Source organism: Peromyscus eremicus, chromosome 4 (genome assembly GCF_949786415.1).
Source record: "Peromyscus eremicus chromosome 4, PerEre_H2_v1, whole genome shotgun sequence".
Taxonomy (NCBI): domain Eukaryota; kingdom Metazoa; phylum Chordata; class Mammalia; order Rodentia; family Cricetidae; genus Peromyscus; species Peromyscus eremicus.
The window spans coordinates 147,368,318-147,392,064 of NC_081419.1; the positions used below are offsets into that span (position 1 = coordinate 147,368,318).

Genomic DNA, 23,747 nt, shown 5'->3' on the forward strand with positions numbered 1-23,747 from the left:
GAACATGGTGAACCTCAAAGCTGTAAATATTTTCTGAGTTTCCCACATGTGGCCAGCAAGAGTAGTAGTCCCCTCTCCTGTCTCTCTCCCTGTTTGAAATCTGCTCAGAACAAGTTTGCAAAAAAAAAAAAAAAAAAAAAAAAAAAAAAAAAAAAAAACCAACTTGTTAGATAAGGAAACTGCCAGAGGCTCGGAAATATTTTGTTTCAAATATCAGAGGGAAAGGAATTCAAGCCTTAGAACTGGGTGGGGGCTCTGGGGGGTGGGGTGTTGAGAAACAGAAAAAGGAGACATCGACTCACAGGCACAACGGAACAGTATGTTGGGATGTGCATCCACCCACCAGACATGCATCCAAAAGAGGAATTTCAGAAACATTCAAAACTGAGGATTCTTAGGAGCCATAAAGCACAGGTGCTCCGGAAGACAGTTTGCCCAGGGACATTGTGTGTACACTGTTTGGCTTGTCAGTCTTGCCACCCTGCTGGTGGGAGGGTGCCCTAGGTTCCTAGGTTTCTTTCTGTCATTGTGACAAATACTCTGACCGAAAGCAACATAGTAGGGAAAGGGTTTATTTCAGCTTACACTTCCAGGTCACAGTTCACAATGGAGGGAAGTCAGGGGAGGAGCTCAAGGCACACAGCATTAGCTCATACCGAGGAGCTCACTTTCACAGTGAAGGATTATGGCAGGGCATGCTAGCTGGCTTGCTCAGGCTTACATTTAGCTAGCTCTCTACAGTCCAGGACTATCTGTCCAGGGAATGGTGCCGCCCACAGTGGGCTGGGCCCTTCTTCATCAATTAGCAATCAAGACAATCCCCTACAGACACATCCATGGGATAATTTGATCTAGAGCAGTGGTTCTCAACCTTCTTAATGCTGAGACCCTTAATACAGTTCCTCATGTTGTGGTGACCCCCAGCCATAAAATTACTTTTGTTGCTACTGCGTAACTGTTATTTTGTGACTGTTATGAATTGCAATGTAAATATGTGTTTTCCAATGGTCTTAGGCGTCCCTATGAAAGGGTCATTCAACCCCCCACAGGTTGAGAACCTCTGATCTAGGTGATTCCTTTCAAGTGGCTCCAAACATTAAACCTAACCAAGGTAGAGAGTGACTGGAGTCCTGGGAAGAGTGGTTCACTGATGGGGGTTGAGAGATGTACCTAACCCTACAGCAAGTTCCCGGGGTGATTCTGTCCAGGACAAACAAATCCCTAGCCCTGTAATTAAGAAGTTCCTTCCCCAGTCAGCATTGAAGGGTATCCATCTTTGTGGGCTTCAGCTGCTGGTGAAATGGGAAGCCTAAATAAGCAGGCATCACCCACAGCAGGAGGTCTGGATGAATGGGAGGAGAAAGCGAGCTGAGCACCAGCGTTCATCTCTCTCTGCTTTCTGACTGTGGATGTCATGTGACCAGCCACCCCTCACTCCTGTCACCCTGGCTTCCCTGCTATGATGGCCTGTAAATCAAAATCAACCTTCCCCAGTGTTTGTCACAGTGGTGGGGACAACAGTTAACCTACTTTCTTACTTTCAGCTGTTTGAGGTGGGGATTTGGGTCTCTGTAGTAGGAAGGTTTCTCAGGTCCCACCAGGCCCCCAAAGTCCCATGGCCCACTTATAAAATAATCACTCAGATATTATATTAATTATCACTGCTTGGCCATTAGCTCAGGCTTATTACTGACTTGCTCTTACACTTAAATTAACCCATAATTCTTATCTATGTTTAGCCACATGGCTTGGTACCTTTTTTCAGCTCTGCCTTGATATCTTGCTTCCTCTGTGTCTGGCTGGAGACTCCTGACTCAGCCCTTTCTCTTCCCAGAATTCTCCTCGTCTGCTTACCTCGCCTGTACTTCCTGCCTGGCCATTGGCCAATCAGCATTTTATTTATCAACCAGTCAGAGCAACACATATTCACAGCATATAGAATGACATCCCACAGCAGGTCTCAGTGATGAAAAGTGGGGCCAGGAGCTGGGCCCACAAAGACCCCCCAAGCCTGTCCATGTGGCCACAGTTCTCTGCCTGTTTCTAGTGCTGGATGTTCCTTAGGGTGCCGTGTGCATAAGGCCTTTGCACTGTTCTATATCCTCCGCAGAAAATGCTTTGATCCCTGTGTACGGGACCCTCCCCCAGCAGATGCCCCCAAAGGTCCTCCTCTCAGAGAGGTCTGCCCTGAGCACCCTTCCATGGGGGAGGGGAGTAGTTGTCAGTGGGTGTGGGTATGCAGGTTCATGTTTATGTGGATGCATGTGTGTGCAGAGGTCAGAAGTCAACCTCACAGGTCATTCTTCAGGCAGTGTCCACCTTGTTTTTTGAGACGAAGTCTCTGAGGTGACCTAGAGATATCCAATTTAGCTGTCAATGGACTTTCCTGTCTCCCCCCTCCCCCCCTGCCATGCTGTGATTACAGGAGTATGCCACCATGCCCAGCCCTTTGTGTGGGTTCTGGGAATTGAACTCAGGTCCTCATGCTTGTGTGCAAGGCGCTTTGCTGGTTGAGGAGTCCCCCTGCTCCTGAGACTATCATTCTAGAAGGCTCCCTCCCTCTCTCTCACTGTTGGCATTATACCTGCCATGACCTTCTTCATCATTCATAACTGTTCTCATGACCTCCGACTGTTGTCTTCTGTATCCTTACCTGCCTGCTCCACGTGATGTGTCTCCCTTCTACACCCTCAGCATTCACACAGCATCACACACAGCGAGGCCCTTAGCAAATACTTGCAGGAGGGGGTGGGCAGGCCTCCACATCAGGCCAAGCACAGCGGCCAGCAGCTTTGTTTATTCTTAATTTCACAGAGACATCTAGAAAGCTTCCCAAAGCAGGAGCAGGGTTGCACGAATGCCCAATAGGTCTGTCTTCCTAGTCACCCACTTCACTCCTCCGGTAAAGGTCTCCTCAGCCACAGGAACAGCGACCTGGGAGACAGGGTCAGGGAGAAGACCCCAGGCCACCTGAGGACCTACCCACCCAGGAGCAAGGACATCAGCAAACCATTGACAGACTAACTGTCCTTGAGCAGGGGCTGGAATACTATGCAAGAGTAGAAAAGTACATGTGAGGATTCTCATAGCTACGTGAATGGATCTCCCACAAACTTTGGAAGACAAGGGAAGCCTGGCTAGATGACTTAGCCTACCCAAAATCCTGGGGCAGCCTAGCCAACCTCTTCAGGGAGCGAAGAGGAGGGAAGTGTGGTATCTGCAGTGACTGGAGGTAGCTGGCAGTGCTGGGTCATGATGCCCAGGGTCTGGGCCAGAGGGTATGTTCTCTGTAATAGACATCATGCTCTATGCTCTTGGGATTCTGCGCCTGGATGGAAGCTCTAACTTCCACACTTGAGGTTTAAGTTTTGAAAAGGGCCAGGGACAGGGGCTGGTAGGTAGTACAAGCCAGGCCATACTGAACACTCAGGGAGCTGAGACAGGAGCATCTCAAAGCACAGGTCTGCCTGGGTTAGGAGACCCTGTCTCAAATTTTAAACAGGTTAAGAGAGAGAGAGAGAGAGAGAGAGAGAGAGAGAGAGAGAGAGAGAGGGAGAGAGAGAGACTGAGAATGTAGGTCAGTGGTGGAACATGTGCCAAGCCCTGGGAGCAATTCCAGTATCAAAAGAGGAGTGGGGATGTTGGTGTTAGGTCGCAGAGGGGCACACGACAGTGTGACCACCGGGCACTCAGAGGGCAGAGGCCAGCAGCAAGCTCCAGGGACCCTCCTCCCCTGCAGGAGTACCTCCACCTCCTAATTGTCATGTGTTACCTGGCAACCGGTCTCCCAGCGACAAAGGACGCAGAGTCTAGGGCAAGAGGGCACGGGTTTGCCTAGGCCCAGGAGCCATGGCGGCTCAGAAGCCGCTCAGCACCACTGCCGCAGAGCGCATGAACCTTGTGGCCCAGGACGAGATCTGGTAAGACCCGGGGGGCTGGGCCCTTCTCATCTGCGGTGCGCACACCTTAGCGGCCTCAGTTTCCCCACCAAGACCGAGAAGACAGTCGACCGCTGGGCACAGCTGGAGTGCTCTTAGGATAATCAGGAACTTGGACGAGAGCAGGCCATGTCAGGCACACAGGGACACCTCAGTCTGGCGGCCCCTCCCTCCTGCCCACCGCGAAGACTGGAAGAATTCCAATAGGGAATTTAAAAAGAAGAAACAAAATTAAAATGCTAATATTTGATAACATCGAAGGTTCAGCCTTTCTTGGATTTCCTAGATTCTTTTAAAGGAGAAGAAATTTTAATTTTAAAAGACCCAGGGCTGGGTGTGGTGTCACAAGCCTTTAATTCCAGTACTAGAGATGCAGAGACCGGCTGATCTCTGTGAGCTCAAGGCCATCCTGGTCTACAGAGTGAGACCTTGTCACCAACAGCAACAAAAATCTATTTTCTAAAAGATTTGTGTCCATCAGACATTTGTAATGGATATTTTTGAGTGCTGAGTAGTATTCCACCACTTGACATTTTAACCACTATAAGAAGAGTCTAATTTAGACCTTAGATGCAAGGAACATCTGTCCCTCTTGACCCTCCCCTCCTCCCTTCCCCCTCCTTTCTCTGTCTCTCTGTCTCTGTCTCTGTCTCTCTCTCTCCTCTCTCCTCCTGCACTGGGTTTGCATTTGGGGCCTCAACGCTGGCCAAGCGCTCTGCCGCCAGGCTTCTTCTTCCTACTTTAATTGTGAGTTACCCAGGGTGCTCTAAACTCACTGCTCCATAGCTCAGGCGGGCATGCACATCCTCCTGCTGCAGCCACCTGAGCATCTGGGATGACAGGCCCCTGGCTCACCTCATAAACTCCCTAGTGACCATCTCTGTGACTTTTGTGTCCTTTAACACCCATGGGGACAACTGATGAAGAGCCTACTCATATTGGAATTGTCACGTTACATTTGTTTTGTAGGAAACAGTATAATCCTCTCAAGTGGAAAACAGTGTCATTTCCCAGGAACCACACAATCTCAGTGTTTTAAATGTGTTTATTAGCACCCACGAACCTCCAAGAAGAAACATCATCCTTTCCCCCCACTCCACTAGACAAACTCCTACATGTCCTTCAAACTCAGATCAAAAGGCCCCTCCCCTATGAACTGGCCCTCTTGAGCCCAGAGATTCTGCTTTCCAGTATCTAACATGGCTCCCGAGCACTGGAAATGGACATGATCAAGCGTGAGGTTAACTAGAAATGGAAAATTAACAAATTTCAAATATTCACCCCAAGAAAATATCATGAAAATTCATGAGAGTTAGCTATTTTTACTTCCTTTTTGATGTGGCTACGAGAAATTTACAGACATGTTTGAGGCTCATGTTGGTTACAGCTTTGTGAGAAATAGACTCTGGGACTCAGAGTGGCAGCTCAGCCGTGGGCGTGTTCACAGTGAAAGCCCAATGACCCGAGTTCAGATCCCTAGAGCGCTGGGAACTGTCCTCTGACTTCCAAGACACACACTCAAACACTAAATGTACACACACATGCACACAATCAAACACTAAATGTACACACACATGCACACACTCAAACACTAAATGTACACACACATGCACACAATCAAACACTAAATGTACGCACACATGCACACACTCAAACACTAAATGTACGCAGGCATACATGAAAACAGACAAACTCTGGCCTTGGGAGAGGGCTTATCCTGGAAAGTGTTTGCACACAGGATGAAGACCCAAGTGTGACCTCCAGAGTCCACGTAAAAAGCCAGGTGTATAGTGAACACTTATAATTCCAGGGTGGAGGAGGAAGAGACAGGAAGGTCCCTGGAACTTTCTGGTCAACCAGTATAGGCTGAGCCACAGGTCCTACTGAGAAATCCCATCTCCAAGACAGAGTGGAGGGCCCCTAAGAATGACAATTGTGCTGGATAGTTTTGTCAATTTGACACAAACTAGAGTCATTTGTGAGGAAGGAGCCTTAATTGAGAAAATGCCTTCATAAGATCAGGCTGTAGGGAGGCCTGTAGGGCGTTTTGATTAGTGATTGATGGGGGAGGGGCCCAGCTCACTGCAGGTGGTCCCATCGCTGGGCTGGTGGTCCTGGGTTCTACAAGAAAGCAGACTAAGCAAGCCAGGCAAAGCAAGTCAGTAAGCAGCACTCCTCCATGGCCTCTCATCAGCTCCTGCCTCCAGGTTCCTGCCCTGTTTGTATTTCTTTCCTGACCTTGTTTGATGATAAGGAAGTGTAAGCCAAATAAACCCTTTCCTTCCCAACTTGAAACAGAAACCCTGACTAAGACAACACCCAAGGTTAACCTCTGACCTTTACACACACCTGTGCACCAAACACACACACACAAGAAAAGAAAAATAAAAAGAAATAGACTTTGTCTTCCAAGCTCGGGGCCCAGAGTATATAGCTTGGCCAGACCCCAAAACCTGCAGAGATCAGGGATGGGGGAGGAGTGTAGATTCTGGTTCCCAAATAGAAGGAACCTGAAGGATCAAGGTGAACTCCATGTTTGCAGAACCTAACACATCGCCTCACCAGCTGCCCCTCAGCTCAGCTCACAGGTGGACATCTAGAAACTGTTTAATGTGGAATGAAAAAGAATGGGGCTGGATTGGGGTGGGTGGGGCTGGAGCACCTGGGGACAACATTTAAGGAAGGTCTAGCAGTCAAGTTCACGCTTGCTGAGTCTTGCAGGAACCCAGGGGTAAGTGTCTTTTTAAACTGTCTCATCCCATGGGTGTTTCTGCCGCTTGCCACTCTTCCTCTAAGCACAGGTAGAGCCTCCAGAGTAAGAGGGCGAACTTACGTGCCCTCCAGTAGCCAGCCAGTCCCACCTGACCCCCATACCATGCCCCCTGCTCCACCTCTTCCCACCTCCTCCTCCTCCTCCTCTCCTGCCAGGGTCTCAAAGTAAGTTAAGGGAGGCTCAGGCTCGGCACTGAGTTCTCTCCTGCTCCATCCCCATTCCTATCCCCTGCAGACCAGCCAGTGTGCAGGACACAGAGGCAAGCAGTTCTCCACACATTAGAGGTTCTCACGAGGCCTTTCTGAGTGTCGCCTCCCACTTAGTGTTTCTTTTTCTCAGGAGATACCGTCTGAAGGCTGAATATAAAGCCCAGGAAGAATGGCCGATGAAGTGGGGATATTTGATGACCTCCATGGAGAAGGTGATTGAAGTTTCTCAGGAGCCCCTTCGCCACCTGTCTCCAGGCTGTACCCAGTCACGTCAGGAAATAAATGGCTACCATCTGATAATCAGCAAGAATGAATTGAAAGAGGGGGGCTGAGGAGATGGCTTTGTGGGTAAGAGCCATGAAATAGGACACCTGATGTCTTCTTCTGGCATCCGCTTGTGCAGGCACAAGTAAACACATGCACACTCAGACATGCAACACACACACACACACACACACACATTTAGCTTTTTCTGCTCCCCTGAATCCAGAGGTTCCTTCCTTTGAGGGGTTGTAGAGTACTCTCAAGATGCAAGACGTGGGCCAGGCACTTCCTCTAAACCAGCTCTGTGGTTTACACAGCAGCCAGGCACATGGGCTGCCACTGCATGCCCGTTTCTAATAAAAAGACCAGTGAGTTCAAAGGATGATGGTCGGGCACAAGACTGGCAAAGGCAGCACAGAGATGGGGGCCAGCGGCCTCGGTGAAGTGGAGTGGGACAAAGGTATGTGGACCCCTCTGCAGGCCTGGAGACAAGGGGACCTGTAAGGAATAACTGAGACTGTGTCTGCCCTCCCAGATGCCCCCCAAAGTGTGGGTCAAACATTCAGACATCTGCAAGGGTCTAGACAGAATGAGAGAGGACAAACATCGCAAAAAGAGGGAGTTATGGTGACATGGGCAGAGACACAGTGCTGATCACAGAGACAGCCACCGTAAGCTCAGGGGAGTTCCTAGCATTCCCATGAAACCTGCTTCTAGAGGGAGTAGGTCCCATTTATTAAAAAAAAAAAAAAAAAAAAAAAAAAAAAACCCACTATGTAGACAGTCGTAATGCCCATGGGGCTTCTGAGGGTGGCCTGTTTGTGACATAGCTACCTCAGAACAGACTCCAGACAGGTCCTCTTCCTCTGCCAGGACACAGTGACCAGAACTGCATTGTTCAAAATACTCTAACTCACAGCATTGGAAGCCCCTCCCACAGCCCACCCACTGCACAGCTTTGAAATTATGCCATTTGTAATGAGGTTTTTAAAATTCTTAGACAGTTATACAGTTTGAAATTCAATGCATAAAGTAGGGACCTTAATAATGTACTGTTCAAAAGTGATTCGATATTAATATTCCTCACGTGTAATTAAATTGGGTTTCCAGGGAGTTTTAAATGGCTTTAAAATCTCCCAGGGTGTGGGGCATTCGTTTCTGATTGGAAAGCTTGGTCTTGGAACCAGCACAGGCATTTTTTACTTTGAGTTCATGACCAGGGATGTCTTCTCTGGTCCCATGATGGGGATATTAATTCCTAGTCGAAGGGCCTCAGCAAGCGCCACTCAGGACTAACTTGGCAGCTCAGATTCTACTTTGACCATTTTCTGCTTGTGCTGGGGTCGGCAGCACCTCTGCTGGGAGCTCCACCGGTGCCTGGGGGCTCAGCCTGAGGTCCTCGTCTCTGGGGTTCTGTTTCAGCTGCTGGAAGGTGAAGAAGAACCACATACTCCAAAGCCCAAGATCGAGCTGCCCAGCCACTTCCGTGTCCGGCCAGTGAGCCCCATGGACAAATACATCAAGGTTCGTCAGGCTGCTCTTACACTATTTTCTAAGAAAAAGTAAGTCCTACTGCAACTGTGGTCCACCCAGCCACCAGAGGTGAGGACATGGCCACTCTGGGAGCCACAAGAGCCCTGGAACCAGGCTGGGAACCTCACTGGTAAGACACCTGCACGCACATGTGAGTCATGCACACACACCTGCACATACAAACACATATCAACACACACACATGGCTTTCTAAACATGAACATATAAACACACAGACACATACAAACACACACATGTACATATAAGCACAAACACACATACACACACACTATGGAAGCAGGAAAGCAAGTGAGGCTCAAGAGTTACAGTGAGATCTGAGCCCGAGTCCCACGTGATCGTTCAGCTCCTGCATTGTCTTGGACAAGTGGCCTGGAATGTGTGTGTCCATTTCCTCCCTGGTCACTGTATCTCAGGGTTACTGAAACACCTTGGGGACTGGGGTTCTGTGGGACAGTGTGCTTGAAGGACTGGGGAACAGGAACCAGCATTTGTCAGAGGGTGGTGATTCTCAGCCATTACTGGGTGCTGGGTGAACAAGCAAAAAAGAGATCCTCAACCGGAAAATCAGGGATGCGGTGGGCAGGCACTACTCCAAAGGGTCACCAGAGCCGCTGGGAGGGTTTCTCCGTGGCAGGCTACTTCTGTTCAAATCTCTGGGACTCAGTGAGCAGCCAGTCTGTCTGAACCAGTGAGACAATCTAGGGAGCCATTGAGGAAGACACATGTAAGTCAGACTAGTTTTATATCATCTTGACACATGCTAAGGTCATTTGGGAAAGGGGACTATCAATTAAGAAAATGCCTCCATACGATTTGCAAGTGGGCATGTCCACAATGTATTTTCTAAATTACTGATTGATGTAGGAGGGCTCAGCCATTGTGGGTGGTGGTGCAACCTGTGGACCTGGGTTCTATAATGAAACAGGCTGAGCAAGCCATGAGAAGCAAGCCAGTAAGCATCCTCCTCCATGGCCTCTGCTTCAGCTACTCCATGTTTCTGCCCTATTCTGCCCTGACTTCCCTGGATGACAGACTGTACACTGTAAGATGAAATAAACCCTTACACCCTCCTCCCAACTTGTTTTTGATCATGGTGTTTGGGAATAGAAATCCTAAGACATGTGTCTTAGTTAGCTTTGTCTACTTGACACAGCCTGCAGTCATCTGAGAGGAAAGCCTAGATCAGATTAGCCTATGGACATACGTATGGGGGGGGGTTCTTGATTGTGAATTGATTAGAGGTCCAAGCCCACTGTTGGTGGCACCATCCCCAGGCAGTAAGTGGACCTGGGCTTTATAACAAAGCCCTATAAACATGACCCTGTGAGTGAGCTAGGGAACGAGCCAACAAGCAATGTTCCTCCATGGTTTGTAGCTCAGCATGCTGCGGTGAATGCCTTCATTGATGAGCTGTGATGTGGAAGTATAAGTCAAACAAACTGTTTCTTCCCCAGCTTGCTTTTGGTCAGAATGCTACCAAAGAAACAGAAAGGAACCTTAATGAACACCCAAAAGCCAAACTTTAGCCTACACACACACACATGCACACACACTTCAGCACACACTCCTTAATATTGGTTTTTCTGTCTTCTGCATCCTAGGCATTCTGGGCACCTTGTAGACACCCCTGTGGCACATGTGGTCATTTGCTCCACAGCGAAACGTGTGTCTTCCTCCTATCAGCACTGTGGGCAGGAAGGAGTCTTCCCATGACTAACCCCTTGCATTCCACTTCAGATCCTTCCATCACCTCCAATCCCAAAGACCACCCAGAGCTTCATCGGATGGCGATCTGGGGTGCCAGGCCTGAACAAGTGCTTGGAGCATGACACAGAGATCCGCAGCTGCAAAGGGGCTTACGCCCGAGAGCTGCACTGGCCAGAGCAAGGCGTGCACTGAATGTCACCATGGCTTCAGGTGGGATGTGCCCTGTGCCTGGGTGAGCCTCCCCGAGGACAGCTCCCCACATCTCTATGGATGTTCTGAAGGACAACAGTTTGCCTTAGGTGTTGTTGTTCATCGGTGCTCCCAAGATTCTTGGCTAACGTAAGGTAAATAGATACTCTGGTTTATTTATTTGTTTGCTGGTTTGTATGTTTGTTGATACTGTGGGAATCTCTAACTATGGTTTTGGAAAACAGTGATTTAACTCTTAAGCACACTTGTCTATACCTGGGGATGTAGCTCAGTTGGTAGATGGCTTATGTACTGCACGAAGCTCTAACACCTCAGAAACTGGGTATGGCACCAATCATAACACTTGGGAGATGGAGACAGAAGAAATAAGTCCCAGGGTGTCCTTGGGATATTACGTTTGAAGCTAGCCTGAGTTATATAGGATCTTGTCTCAAGAAAGGAGATACTTTAACACACTGTCCAGCTTCAGGCACAGTGGTGCACGGCTGTCATCACACACAGATTCAAAGATCACCTGGAGAGCAGAGTGAGCTGGGTAGCCTGGGAAACCCAGTTCTGAACATAGAAAGTAAAAAAGGCGGCTAGAGGTAGGTTTGTGATAGAGCGCTTGCCTCGCCTGCACACTACCCTAGGCTTAGTCTCCAGGAACCGCCTGTGAAAAGCCGTGTCAGCTTCCATGGCCTCTCCTACCCTCCTCTTGATGGTGAGATTACTTGCTGGTCCAGGTCTTCTGTGCCCAGACGCCAGCTCCTCTTCAGAAGGAATGAGATAGCTTGAAGCTCTTTGTTGAGGTATCTTCAGGAAGACCACAGCTTTAAAGGTAGAAACCAGGCCAAGGTGGATTTCCAGAAGTCCCTTCCTGAGTTTGCTGAGCACACCTGACCCATTCAATGACCTGGCCACCCAACCCAGATCCCCAGCGATTCTGACCTTGTGGACATCTGTACCTCAGCTAACACTTTCTTTCTGCATTCCCCCTGCTCAGTTCTGCAACTTTCCACCTGGAGCTCCGGCAGCAGGTGGGAGAGCGGTTTCCAGGTGGCCAGAGAGGAAGAGCATCATGTGACAAGGAATCACGAACTGCACCCTCAAAAACAGACAGGCAGAGCTTAGGGACATCGTGGGAGCTGTTCCTGGTCTATGCTGACCCCAAGATAGGATTTTGTGTAGTCTAGGCTGGCATGGAGCCAATGGACATCTGAGGATGACCTTGGACTTCTGCTCCTCCTGCCTCTACCTCCCAAGTGCTGGGATTGTAGACGTAAAATACCAAAGCAGGTCTCTGTAGTGCTGGGACTAAAGTCCAGGGCCTCCTGCATGCTAGACAAGCGCTCAGCCACAGCTCCAGTCCTGGTGTTCTATATGCAGCTTCTTCAGATCTGGGCTGAGCCAGCAGGGTGGCCACATGTGGTCAGTCACGTGCTCCGCAATGAAATGTGTTTTCCTCCTGTCTAAACCGTGGGCAGGAAGGAGTCTTCATGACTGGCTGACAGGCTGGGAGAGGCATCACTTGGTGGAACCATTGCTGAAGCCCAAGAGTCCCTTGTCTTAGGGAAATTCAAGGACCCTCTCACAGTCCAGAACCTGGGCTTCCACCCCTTCACCCCTCTACCACTCCCCAAAAGGGATTTCATGGCTGACAGGCACCCAACACCAGGGGACAGAATTCTCTCAGTATTGGGACATCCCCATACCATCAGGGTGCCAGGGGACAGAATTCCCTGAGTATCAGGACATCCCCATACCATCAGGGCGGGGAGCCCCAGCAGACAAGCTCCTGCCATGTGGGGACTTCCTCTTTCTGAGAGACTCCAGGGGGAGATTTGAACCAGCATCTATCTGACTTCTGTGGTGCTGACTCCCCAGAGCTAGCCTCTTGAAGCTAGGGCCAGACCTCCTAACCGAAACCTCATTCCAGCTCCTGGGGGATGAGTGCTCTGTCTTTCAGCATCCTTCCTCCAGCCCCAAGGTATGGTATTCCCTGAATTCCCCAGCCTGGAAGGGAGACTTCTCAAGAGCACAGCCCTTTGCGGTGACAACCCCACCTCTGAGTATGGTGGTCATGGTCATCATTCACTATGTGTGATATCAGAGCCACAGCTGGGAATGTCATGGCTTTTTAGGCCTGAGAAAAGACACTTGGGGTTGAACTGTGATCCACTCCCAAAGATTTGTCAAAGCCCCAACCTCCTGTCCCTTCAAACACACACTTAACTAGAAATAAGGTCACTACAAATGTAGCTAGTTAAACTAAGATAAGTTCATCCTGGGCTTCTGAGCCTCCCAAAGAGAAGAGCATACACACACACACACACACACACACACACACACACACACACACACACACACAACTGCATTATAGCCAGGTGACCTCAGAAACTGGATAACATCTATAAGCCAAGGATGGCCAGAACTCTCCAGCAGCTCACCAGAGGTGGTTAGTAAGGCTAATACCCCTTCAGCTCCAGAAGGAACATGCCACTTCAACCTTGACTCCACATCTGTCCCCTCCACAATAATACAACTCCAAAGTCGGGCTGCTATCCTGTGCATCTGTGGTACAGCCACTGGGACGGGAAGGCAGCTGGCACACAGCTTCCTTCCTCTGCCCTCCTGGTTCACAGTTTTCTGTCTCCTGACCCAGCTGTCTCTCAGGGAAGCAGGCACATGGTCCGTTTGGCTCTGGAGATGTTCCCAACCACCCAGACATTCAGCCTGAGGTAGACTGAACAATCAGCTGCTTGGCCAAGCCTGCCTCTATCCCATCCAATCTTTTGGCATCTCAATCAGTTCTGCAGGTGAGGCATCTGCCCTTGGAGAAGCACACGCGCTTCTTGTGATCAGATGTCCCTGAAGTGAAGGAGAGTGGCCAGAAAAGCACTGGTTTGTCCCATCTCCCCTTCAGCAAACTGAGGATTGTGTTTCCATGGATTTCCATACAGGAGGCAGTGCACACCTTGGCTGAGGATGACCCTCTCCGGACAGGTGGCGTTTGCTCTAATTCTTAATCAAAAGATGCATCTGGGAGTGGCCTTCTTGTTGTCTGTGTGCCTACAGCAGTTAGGCAACCAAAAAACCCCAGCAAAACTAAATGGAATTGTAGCCGGGGCTAGGGCCCCATTAGCAGGGGCACTTGCCCACTGTGCACCAAGTCCCAGATTCTGTCTCTAGCACTGTGTGGTGCCTCACACCTGAATCCCAGCACTTGGGAGGCAGGAGGAACAGGATTTCAAGGTCATCCTTGGCTATGTAGTGAGTTTGAGGTCAGCCTGAGCTACATGAAACCCCCTCTTAAAAGGGGAGGGCTCTTGGATCTGTCTCAGTTTCCAGCTACCAGGAGACAGAGCATCCACTTCAGACTCTTGAAGACAGTACCCACCAGACAGTAGCCAGGTCAGCAGATGGGGATGGTAAAGATGAATGGATCACAGCACGTGAGACTTTCAGGAAATGTCAGGCTCCATGGTGGCCATCACTGGGCTCACCTGGTACTTACATCCAGTTTGCACCCATGAGGAGGAAGATGGACCCAGGTCCTTGTGAGGAGAAAGAGACTCAGGCCACAGCTGAGCCTTACATCAGGCTTAGTCATTCCAGCTGCTTAGGAGGCTGAAGCAGGAAGGTAACAAGTTCAAAGTCAGACTGGGCAATTGAGGAGACTTTGTCTTAAAATAAAAGTGAAAAGAGCTAGCTCAGTGGTGAATCACTTGCCTAGCATGTTCTAGGTCTTAGCTCCATCCCCAGTACCTGAAGGAGACCAGGCATACTCTCTCCTGCCCCATTTGCTCCTGTCAACATCTAGATGGCTTCATGTGTTTCATTGTGTAGAGTATGTGTGTTGTATTTGTCTCCATGCACATGTGTGTGTGCATGTAGAGAGCAGAGCTAGACATTTAGATTTCTTCTCCATCGCTATTCATTTTACTTTTTGAGACAAGGTGCCTCACTAAGCCTAGAGCTCATGAATTTGGCCAGTCAAGGTGTCTAGAAGGCTCTAGGAATCCTCTTGTCTCTGTCAGCGCCATCGCCTCCCAGTTCTGGGTTTATAGATGTGCCCCACAGTGCCCAGAATTTACATGGTGCTAGATTTGAACTCAGATCCTCATGTTTGCTTGGCGTCTTCCCAGCCTCTGCTTAGGTATCCTTAGCTAACACCTGGGAAACCCTTGCAGTGGTGGGGGCTGTCTACCTTAGGGTTTCTATTGCCGTGTTAAACACCATCACCAAAAGCAGCTTGGAGAGGAAAGATGTTGTTCAAATTTAAATGGTCTTATAATTGAAAAAACCCCAGTACTAGATAATGGGGTGAAAGCTGAAAGATCAGAGAACCAGAGCAAGCCACAGCCAACCTCACCAACTGCTCAGCCAATCCTGTTTCCACGAATCTTCAGACTGAAAGTTTCTGAGTCCTCACTCGAAAGGCCTCAGCCAAAAAGAGCCTTTAGTTCCCATCTTCTCACACCTTCTATCCCTTTCTTTGCCCTGCCATATTACTTCCTGGGATTAAAGGCATGTGTGCTTCCCAAACAAAGGCATGAGATCTCAAGTGCTGGGATTAAAGGTGTGTGCCACCACTATCTGGCTCTATTTCTCTCCTAGACTGAGTCAACCTCATGTAGTCCAGGGTGGCCTTGAACTCACAGAGATCCAGATGGATCTCTGCCTCTCAAAGAGTGCTAGGATTAAAGGTGTATGCCACCACTGCCTAACCTCAATGTCTAATCTAGTGACTGGCTCTGTCCTCTGATCCTCAGGCAAGCTTTATTAGGGTACACAATATGTCACCACAGAAAGGGTCTATTTGCTCACATATCCTGGGTCACAGTCCACTGAGGAAAGCCAAAGCAGAAACTCAAACAGGGCAGGAACCTGGAGGGGAGCTGATGCAGAGGCCACGGAGGAGTGCTGCTTACTGGCTTGCTCCTCAAGGCTTGCTCAGCCTCTTATAACACCTAGAACCATCAGCCCAGGGGTGGTACTGCCCACAGTGGGCTGGGCCCTCCCGCATCAATCAATAAGAGAATGCCCTAAAGGCTTGCCTACAGCTGGAGTTCATGGAGACATTTCTCAGTTGAGGTCTCCTCTCAGATGACTCTAGCTTGTGTCAAGATGATGTAAAACCAGGCAGCATACTGTCTGTCTGCAATAACTTATAACCAGCCACATCTGTGCTCTGATTTAAAGAAATGAACACGAGCTGTCCCTCTGGGTGTCTTGTTTCCCTGCTCCACCATCTGCCCCACCCGCTTCTCCTGGGCTCCAGGCTGACCTCCAGCACAAAACCATCTGCCCCACCCGCTTCTCCTGGGCTCCAGGCTGACCTCCAGCACAAAACCATCTGCCCTGTGCTCACAGCACCCAGTGAGACCCAAGCTCCAAGTCAACAGCCCAGTTGAGAATTGAAGTGGACAGTGCTCCAGGATTCAATTACCCAGGACCATTGCAAACTTGACATTTAATCTATGGAAATTCACCTCTTTGTGGGTGTCTAAGAAGGCCCATAAATGTCACCACACCCTGTAAAATACCGTAGCATTTCCAAGGTCAAGACGCAGCTGGTGAACCCATGTGCATGATATTGACATCATCTGGACTCAGTCCAAAGGAACAGGCTCAAAATGCTGCCAAACAGGACTGAATCAGGGACCCAGAACAGACCCACTGCAAGCATGTTTGAGTCTAACAGAAATTAGAAACACTTGTGTTGAGTTAACCAAAAAGTATAATGAACACAAGCTGAAAGCCAGGGGGACCGACTCATAAGCATTGTAACAAGGACAGATGTCTCCAAGGCCTCAGCATCTCAGGTTCCCAAAGCCCCAGAATAGATTGCTTGAGAGATTATAATGATCATATTTCAGAGATTACACATACTGTATGTGCATGATATAATCCCACTGGCGAGGTCTAGGCATCCCCACAAAATTAAATTCAATAATTTTTTTAAACTTTTTTTTAATGTGTATGGGTGTTTTGACTGTGTGTAAGTCTCTGTGCCACACACATACAGTGCCCCTAGAGGCCAGAAAAGAACATCAGATTTTCTGGAATTGGAGTTTCAGATGGTTGTAACCAGCCATGGGGGGGCTGGGAATCGAACCCAGGTCCAGTGGAAGAGCAGAAATGCTCACACAGCTGAGCCATCTCTCCACCCACCTTCACGTTGTTTTGCTGAAACTTAAACACACCGACTCAAATGAAGGCTGTAAGGGGTCAAATGTCGGTTTGGTGGAGTTGTGTCCCCAAATGATCACTGGTGTCATACTAAATGAACATTCCTGGGGTTTGGAGCTTGAAATCGATGAAAAGTTTTAGAAATAAAATGCTACTGTCCCAGAGGACATTGTGGGAGTGAATCTTTCATATCTGCCTGCCTTTATGAAACTATGCAGGGACTCTATTGGTGGTAAAAGGAAGTAACCTGCCCCAAGCCAGCCGAGACACAGAGGAACATAATAATTCCTAAGTGGGAAGCCCTGGGGGCAGCTAGGCTTCACATGCAGTTTGACTAGGCTATCCGAGGCTGTCTCTAGAACCAGGATCTTTCCGCCCAGTCCCCTTCAGCTTGGTCTGATTCCAGCTATAAGAGACACATCTCGGCATGATTAAACCATGAGGAAGTTTCTTGGATCCCAAAAGGAAGTCCAGGGGCACTTGGAGTGGCTAGCTAGTCTGACAGCTCATCTTCAAAGGTCTGGATTTTTTTCTCTCTCACCTGTCCCGATGGCGGCCTCCCCTGAGGTTATAATGTTGATGGCCCCAGTGGAGAGAGTCACACACTCTCTGCTAACCTGTGGCAGTAGTAAAAAAGAAAGTTGCTTCCTTGTATCTCTGATAATCCTCCCTACGGGTCTCAATGGCTGGGGTGGCTCTTGGCCCTGTTAAGGACTCAACCACTACATTATCTCCTTTGGGCCTGACAACCCCTTCCCATGAGGCATTGCACCTATTAGTAGGAGAGAAGAAAGAAAGCAGTAGGATCAGCATGATACTCACCATGGTGTCAGTCTCAGACAGGCTCACTTTCCTCATGGTCACAAGAGGGCTGCAACTGCTCCTGGCTTTCCTTATTCTCAATGCTCAAAGACTGTTTCCCAGGATTCCCAACTACTGTCTCATTCACTCCAACTTGGGAGCACGTCCATTCCTGAGCCAGTCAGTGTGGCCCACAAAATGCTCATCAATGTTAGGTCTCACTTGTCTCTACCCCTAACACAATAGATGCCTTCACCCCCTCCTTCCGTCTCTCTTGCTCTCATCCTCATCCTCTCAAGGAAACCATTGGCTGTCATGTGTGCATGCTCAAGGGTATCTCCACAGAATGAGAACGAAAAGAAACCACCATCTAACAGCCAAGGAGGAACTGTGGACACGGTCCAACTGCCTGCTGGGAACTGAGTGCTTCCAACAGCCTGGTGAAGGAGCCAGGCCGCAGAGCCCTCTCCCTGTACCAGTGCACACCCACAGACACAATTCTGAGTGCAGCCCCCCCACTCCCATGAGAAAAGAAATCATGTTTCTATGTATTTCTGGGGCCACATAGACAAATGGCATAACTTGAGTCCCCAACCTGCTGGAGTCCCCCCCACTGTCTTCTACATTCTGGGGAGACCATATGATGGGTGTTGTTGCCAAAACCAGGCATTGCTTACTCCGCACGGTGGGTGGGTAAGGTTCCTGTCAGATGGAATTCTGACCCTCACAGTGCCTGGGAGCTGCCGTCACACCAACCCCTCCCCAGAAGCCAGATGCCAGCTAACAGCCCTCCTCCTGTCCCCATGACAGCCATTTCCTGTGTCTGTCTTAGTCCACTTTCTATTAAGTTGGGGAGGAAACTATTTGGCTTAAATTTTCACATCACAGTCCATCACCGAGAGAAGAGACGGTAGGAACTCAAGGCAGGACCTTGAATCAGAAACCATGGAGAAATGCTGTTTGCTGGCTTGCTCCCTGGCTAGCCCACAGGCTCACGATTAGCTAGCTTTCTTATGCAGCCTAGGACCACCTGTCCATAGAATGCTGCTGCACACACTGGGCTGGGCCCTGCTGCCTCAGCTAACAACACAGTCCCCTGTAAACATGTCCATACACCAATCTGACCCAGACAATCCCTCAATTGAGACATCCTCTCAGATGACTCTAGGCTGTGTCGAGTTGACCAGGCTAACCAGAACACCCCACCCCTCGTCAACTTGACACACAAACATCTGTTTATCCAGAATCCTGTCTTGTTTGTCGCCAAGATGTCATGTTAATATTGTACTATAAGACAGAGTACAACTTTAAAAGTCCCACAGTCTTTCAAAAATTCCAACATTTTAAAAGTTCAATGTCTCTTTACAAGTCCAACATCTCTATTGTATGTTCCTACATAAAAAAAAAAAAACCCTACAAGTTACAAAGTTTCTTATTCCAAAAGGGAAGAACCAGACCACAGGAGCAATCAGGTGAAAGCCTAAATCTGGGTCCTGTCGCTGTGTGTGATGTCTTGGACTCACTCATGACCTGTCACCAAGGGCTTGGGCATCCTCACCTCTCAAGTTCTGCCAACCACAGTGCACACAGCTTGTCTCATGAGCTCATTCTAGTTCTGTTTCATACCTGCTTGGGATGTAGCTGTGGCCCCTGGACCACAGTTTCTGTGTGCTGACTCCCAAAGAAACACTTCGCAGAGATCCCCTCAGTGGGGCTGGTCCCTTGTTAATCTCAGCTGATTCTTCAGATTATTAGTCAAACTATAACACAAACAACCCTGTCCCAGTTCTTAAGTCAGTCTTGCCTAACCTCACATTTCTCTCATCAGTATTGTCTTTCAAGCTTCCACAATAACGGCCCATTAAGCTCTGAGCACTCGATGACCTTCACATCTCAAAGTTCCAGAATCCTCAAATGAAGCATTCTAAAGGCATAGGAAGCTGTATGTATGCTCAACTCCATCCCAGCACTTTCCACTCCCTGGTACCAAGTTCTGTCTCCTAGTTAGTTTTCTGTTCTTTGGTCAGCACCCTGACCAAAGCAACCTAGGGCAGAAAGAGGCTTATTTGAATTTTACTTCCAAGTCACACGCCATCACTGAGGGAAGTCAGGGCAGGAACAAGGCAGGAACTTCAGATGGGACCAGAAGCAGGGACTGTGGAGAAATGCTGCTTGCTGGTTTGCCTTAACAAACTTGTACAGCCCAGGACCACCTGCCTGGGGAGTGTTGCTGCCCACAGTGGGCCGGGCCCTCCTGCACCAATTTAGTGATAATGACAATCTCCCACAAACAGGACAATCTGACTTGGGCAATCCCTCAGCTGAGGTCTATCCTCTCAGATGACTCTAGGTTGTGTCAAGTTGGCAGTAAAGACTGGTCAGAAGGGTCGCCTCCTTACTCTATAAAATAATTAGAATGAAGTATAGGAGCATATGGCCTGGAAGGATGGTTCAGCAAGTAAAGGTGCTTGTTGCCACTAAGACTGACGAACTGAGTCAGTACCCAGGACTCACATGGAAGAAGAGAACCAACTCCCCAATTTGACTTCGGACCTCCACATGCCTGCTGTGGTACTCATGTGCTCACATGTGTGTGTGTGCTTGAACACACACACACACAAAATAAAAAGTAAATGTAAATCAGAGGAGCATATTCAAAACTTGAACCAACAAAGCTAGGCAAGCCACCAAGATGGTGCTGAGGCCCAGCGTGACCTCTGGCTGGTGCAGCAGAATCACACCTGTTGTGCTGTAACAATAGCCTGTCCCCGGACACTCATGCTGGGACTTAGTTCTCACTGTGAGGTAGTCAGAGAGGAAAACATCATCCCACCGTGACATCTGGAAGTAGTGAGGGCCAGGCAGAGTCATCAGCCCCCATGACTGACTTTGGGGGCTTTGTCAGGGGAGGGAGAGAGACTAGACAGACACCACACATCCCTGTGCACGCTGTCTCCAGTGTGGTGCCCTGAATCGCCCTGGGACACTATTCTCAAGAAGGCTGTCCTCAGACACAGACTTTCCACCTTGTGCCCCAGAATGGTGGACTCAGTAAACCTCTTTTGTCTACAACATACCCCACCTGGGTTATTGTGTCTCAGCAACAAAAAATGGACTAAGATATCTCAAACCAAGAGACAACAAAGCAGGCCCAGGCCTCGTGGTACACACCTATATCCCTAGCTACTTGGGCGGCTGAAGTAGGAAGGTTGTAAGTTCAATGCCTTCCTGGGTTCTAGAGTGAATTCGAGGCCAGATGCTGCCTTGCTCCTTTTTTCTCCTCAAAGGAAGCTGAACAATTTGGTTTTCAAAAATTAAAAATCACCCAATTGTTAAATGTTTTTGCATTTTTAAATGTTTTGAAAGACTCCCTGATGGCAGTCTTCCCTCAGGAGAGACCCTTGCCCAAGGAACACACCGAAACCACGAGTCAGATGCAAACAGCAAGAGGCTTTATTCCGGAACACGGTACCCGGGGCGACACAGTCTCTCAAGAAGCTCAAGGGACTGGCGCGCACACGGGCTGGAGCAGAGGGTTTTTATAGGGTTGGGCACGGGTACAGAAGCAAGAAGCCTGGTTACAGGGTTTTGATTGGATGATGCAAATGAAGCCAGTTCTGATTGGATGATTCGAATGAGGCCAGGTTCAAACCCAGGTCAGCTCGTGGTTTCTCCCCGAGCTCGCCCACGCCTAGCTTCTGTCTAGGGTACAGGGTGTTTTCCTGACCTTTTTCTGACCTTTTAGTTCCTCGCTCTGGGGCCAGGTGGCTAACTGAGCTCCTCAGTACCTCTCAGGCTTTATTCAAAAGCAGCTGAGCTAAGCTATGTTAGGCGGGGAGGCTGGGGGTCTTTCAGTTTCAATTATTATTAAGTGTGGTACAAATTAAATACACCAGAAACAGCAGCTTATACTTTCTCAAATAAACACATTTCTGAGTGCTTTCCTGATGTCTACGATTGGGTATCTAAAAGGCATCTCAAACTGAACACATCAAAATTCACTTTATTCTGGCAGCCACCTCCCTTCACTAACAGTGTCCCTTTGTCCCTTTCCAACCTCCCCACAGCCAAGGCAGAAGTCTTGGCTTTCCCCTTCTTCACCCCAATAGTCCTTCAACAAAGCTGTCCCCACAGGCCACCATCACCCTCTGCCATCACCATCTTCTTTGGGTATTATGGTTTGGATATGGCTTCAGCACACCCCCAAGAGTTCTTGTGTTGGCAACCTGGTCCCTAGGGAGGTGGTGTTGAAAGGCGCTGGGGCCTACGGGAAGGGAGGGAGCTATCAGAGGTACAGTCCTGTGTAGTGATATATTGTGTACCCTAATAAAATTTGCCTGAAGATCAGAGAACAGAACAAGCCACTAGATTAAACTTAGAGGCCAGGTAGTGGTGGCACACACCTTTTATCCTAGCTCTCGGGAGGCAGAGATCCGTCTGGAGCTCTGAGTTCAAAGCCACCCTGGACTACATGAGATTGACTCAGTCTAGGAGAGAAACAGAGTCAGGCAGCGGTGGCACACACCTTTAATCCCAGTACTTGAGATCTCATGCTTTTGCTTGGGAAGCACACATGCCTTTAATCCCAGCACTAAGAAGGAAGTGATATGGCAGGGCAGAGAAAGGTATATAAGCCGTGAGGAGACAGGAAATGAAGCTTTTTTTTGGCTGAGGAGCGCTTTTTGGGCAGACCCCTTTCGGCTGAGGACTCAGAGACATTCAGTGAGAGGATTCATGTTGGCAAGGTGAGTCATGGCAGGGGTCTGTTCCTTTGTCTCTCTGATCTTTCAGTATTTACCCAGATATCTGGCTCCAGGGTTTGTTTGTTTTTTTGTTTGTTTTTTTGTTTTTTTATGAAAAGACCATTTAGCAATTTGAGCAACAGTCCTGGGAAGTGATTTTTGTGGTTCTCATGGAATCCTGAGAGTTCCTTCAAGAACAGCTTGTCCTAGGAAGAGTGAGCCTGGCCACTGGATGCCTCTGGTCTGTATCTTGTCTTGGGTACCCTTCCTCTGTGGGAGCCCGTTCTCGGGTTCCTCGTGGCTTTATCCAGCAGGTCCGCATAGAGCATGATTAGGACCACAGGCCTGAGTGCAGGTGTCTGAGATGGTCTGCACTTGGCTGTGCTGGGGGAGGAGGTCTTTTGCTCTACCCCTTGGTGTCTCTATAAAAACCCTGGGGCAGAGACAGTCGGGTCCCGTTGGAAAAGGTTCCAGGCCCTCTCGAGGCTATCCTTTATTTTCTATCTGTTTCTCTCCGCAATATTCTCCGCAATAAATCCTTCTATCTAATATTTCCTGCTGCTCACACTCGAGAAAACTCTGGGGAACTGTGGGGGTGGTGGGTAAATGCCCCACATTCCTCTCATTGGCACTGGATGCCTCTGGTCTGTATCTTGTCTTGGGTGCCCTTCCTCTCATGGGCACTGGATGCCTCTGGTCTGTATCTTGTCTTGGGTGCCCTTCCTCTCGTGGGCACTGGCACTATTGTGCTATTACTATGTTGACCCAACAAGGGTACCCTCTCCAAAGTCTGCACAGACAAGGCCATCAGCCTTAGACACCCCTCTCTGAAAGTGAGTTAGATGAGTTTTCTCGACAAAATGTCCCTCCTGATGACAACAGCAAGCATCTAAACCTCGTGACCTACAGGTTCTGTGAGGACTGCTGTGGTGATAGCCTGACAAAGCTATACCCTGAGGGTGATGCACATCACTCTGCTCTCAAGTCATACTACAGAGCAAGTCACCTGGAACTGCAGTCTCCTGTTGTCAAACAATACCCAATTCAAAAGCAAAACACCATGAAAGACTAGTTCTCAGATTGTTTCCCCTTGGAAAGGGGGTGGGGTGGTTTGGGAAGAGAACAGAGAGCTCCGGTGGAAAAGAGGACTCTTCACCACCATCACCAATGTTCATGTCTTTATTTCAAAAACTGCCTTGAAGACCAGAAGCCAAAAGAGGAAACAGATGTGACACATGCATCCAGGTGGGTGAGCGCCTGAGACAAGAAGTCAGAAAACAAGAAGTCAGAACACCAAGGCTTCCTGTGTATGACCTCAGTGGTGTGAAATGCTCAGACTAAGTGAATTCATAGGAACAGAACACTGGGAAGGGAG

The 23,747-nt window shown here is 49.0% G+C and overlaps 1 protein-coding gene across 1 annotated transcript; it reads left to right on the forward strand.

Moving 5' to 3' along the window:
• Window positions 1-3,786: 3,786 nt before the first annotated feature.
• On the forward strand, window positions 3,787-10,814 carry Cimip1 (ciliary microtubule inner protein 1). The gene is made up of 4 exons (XM_059259794.1): window positions 3,787-3,920; window positions 7,051-7,132; window positions 8,607-8,708; window positions 10,476-10,814. Exons 1-4 carry the CDS (start codon window positions 3,850-3,852, stop codon window positions 10,635-10,637), a joined length of 417 nt encoding a protein of 138 aa, XP_059115777.1. The 5' UTR covers window positions 3,787-3,849; the 3' UTR covers window positions 10,638-10,814.
• Window positions 10,815-23,747: the final 12,933 nt, after the last annotated feature.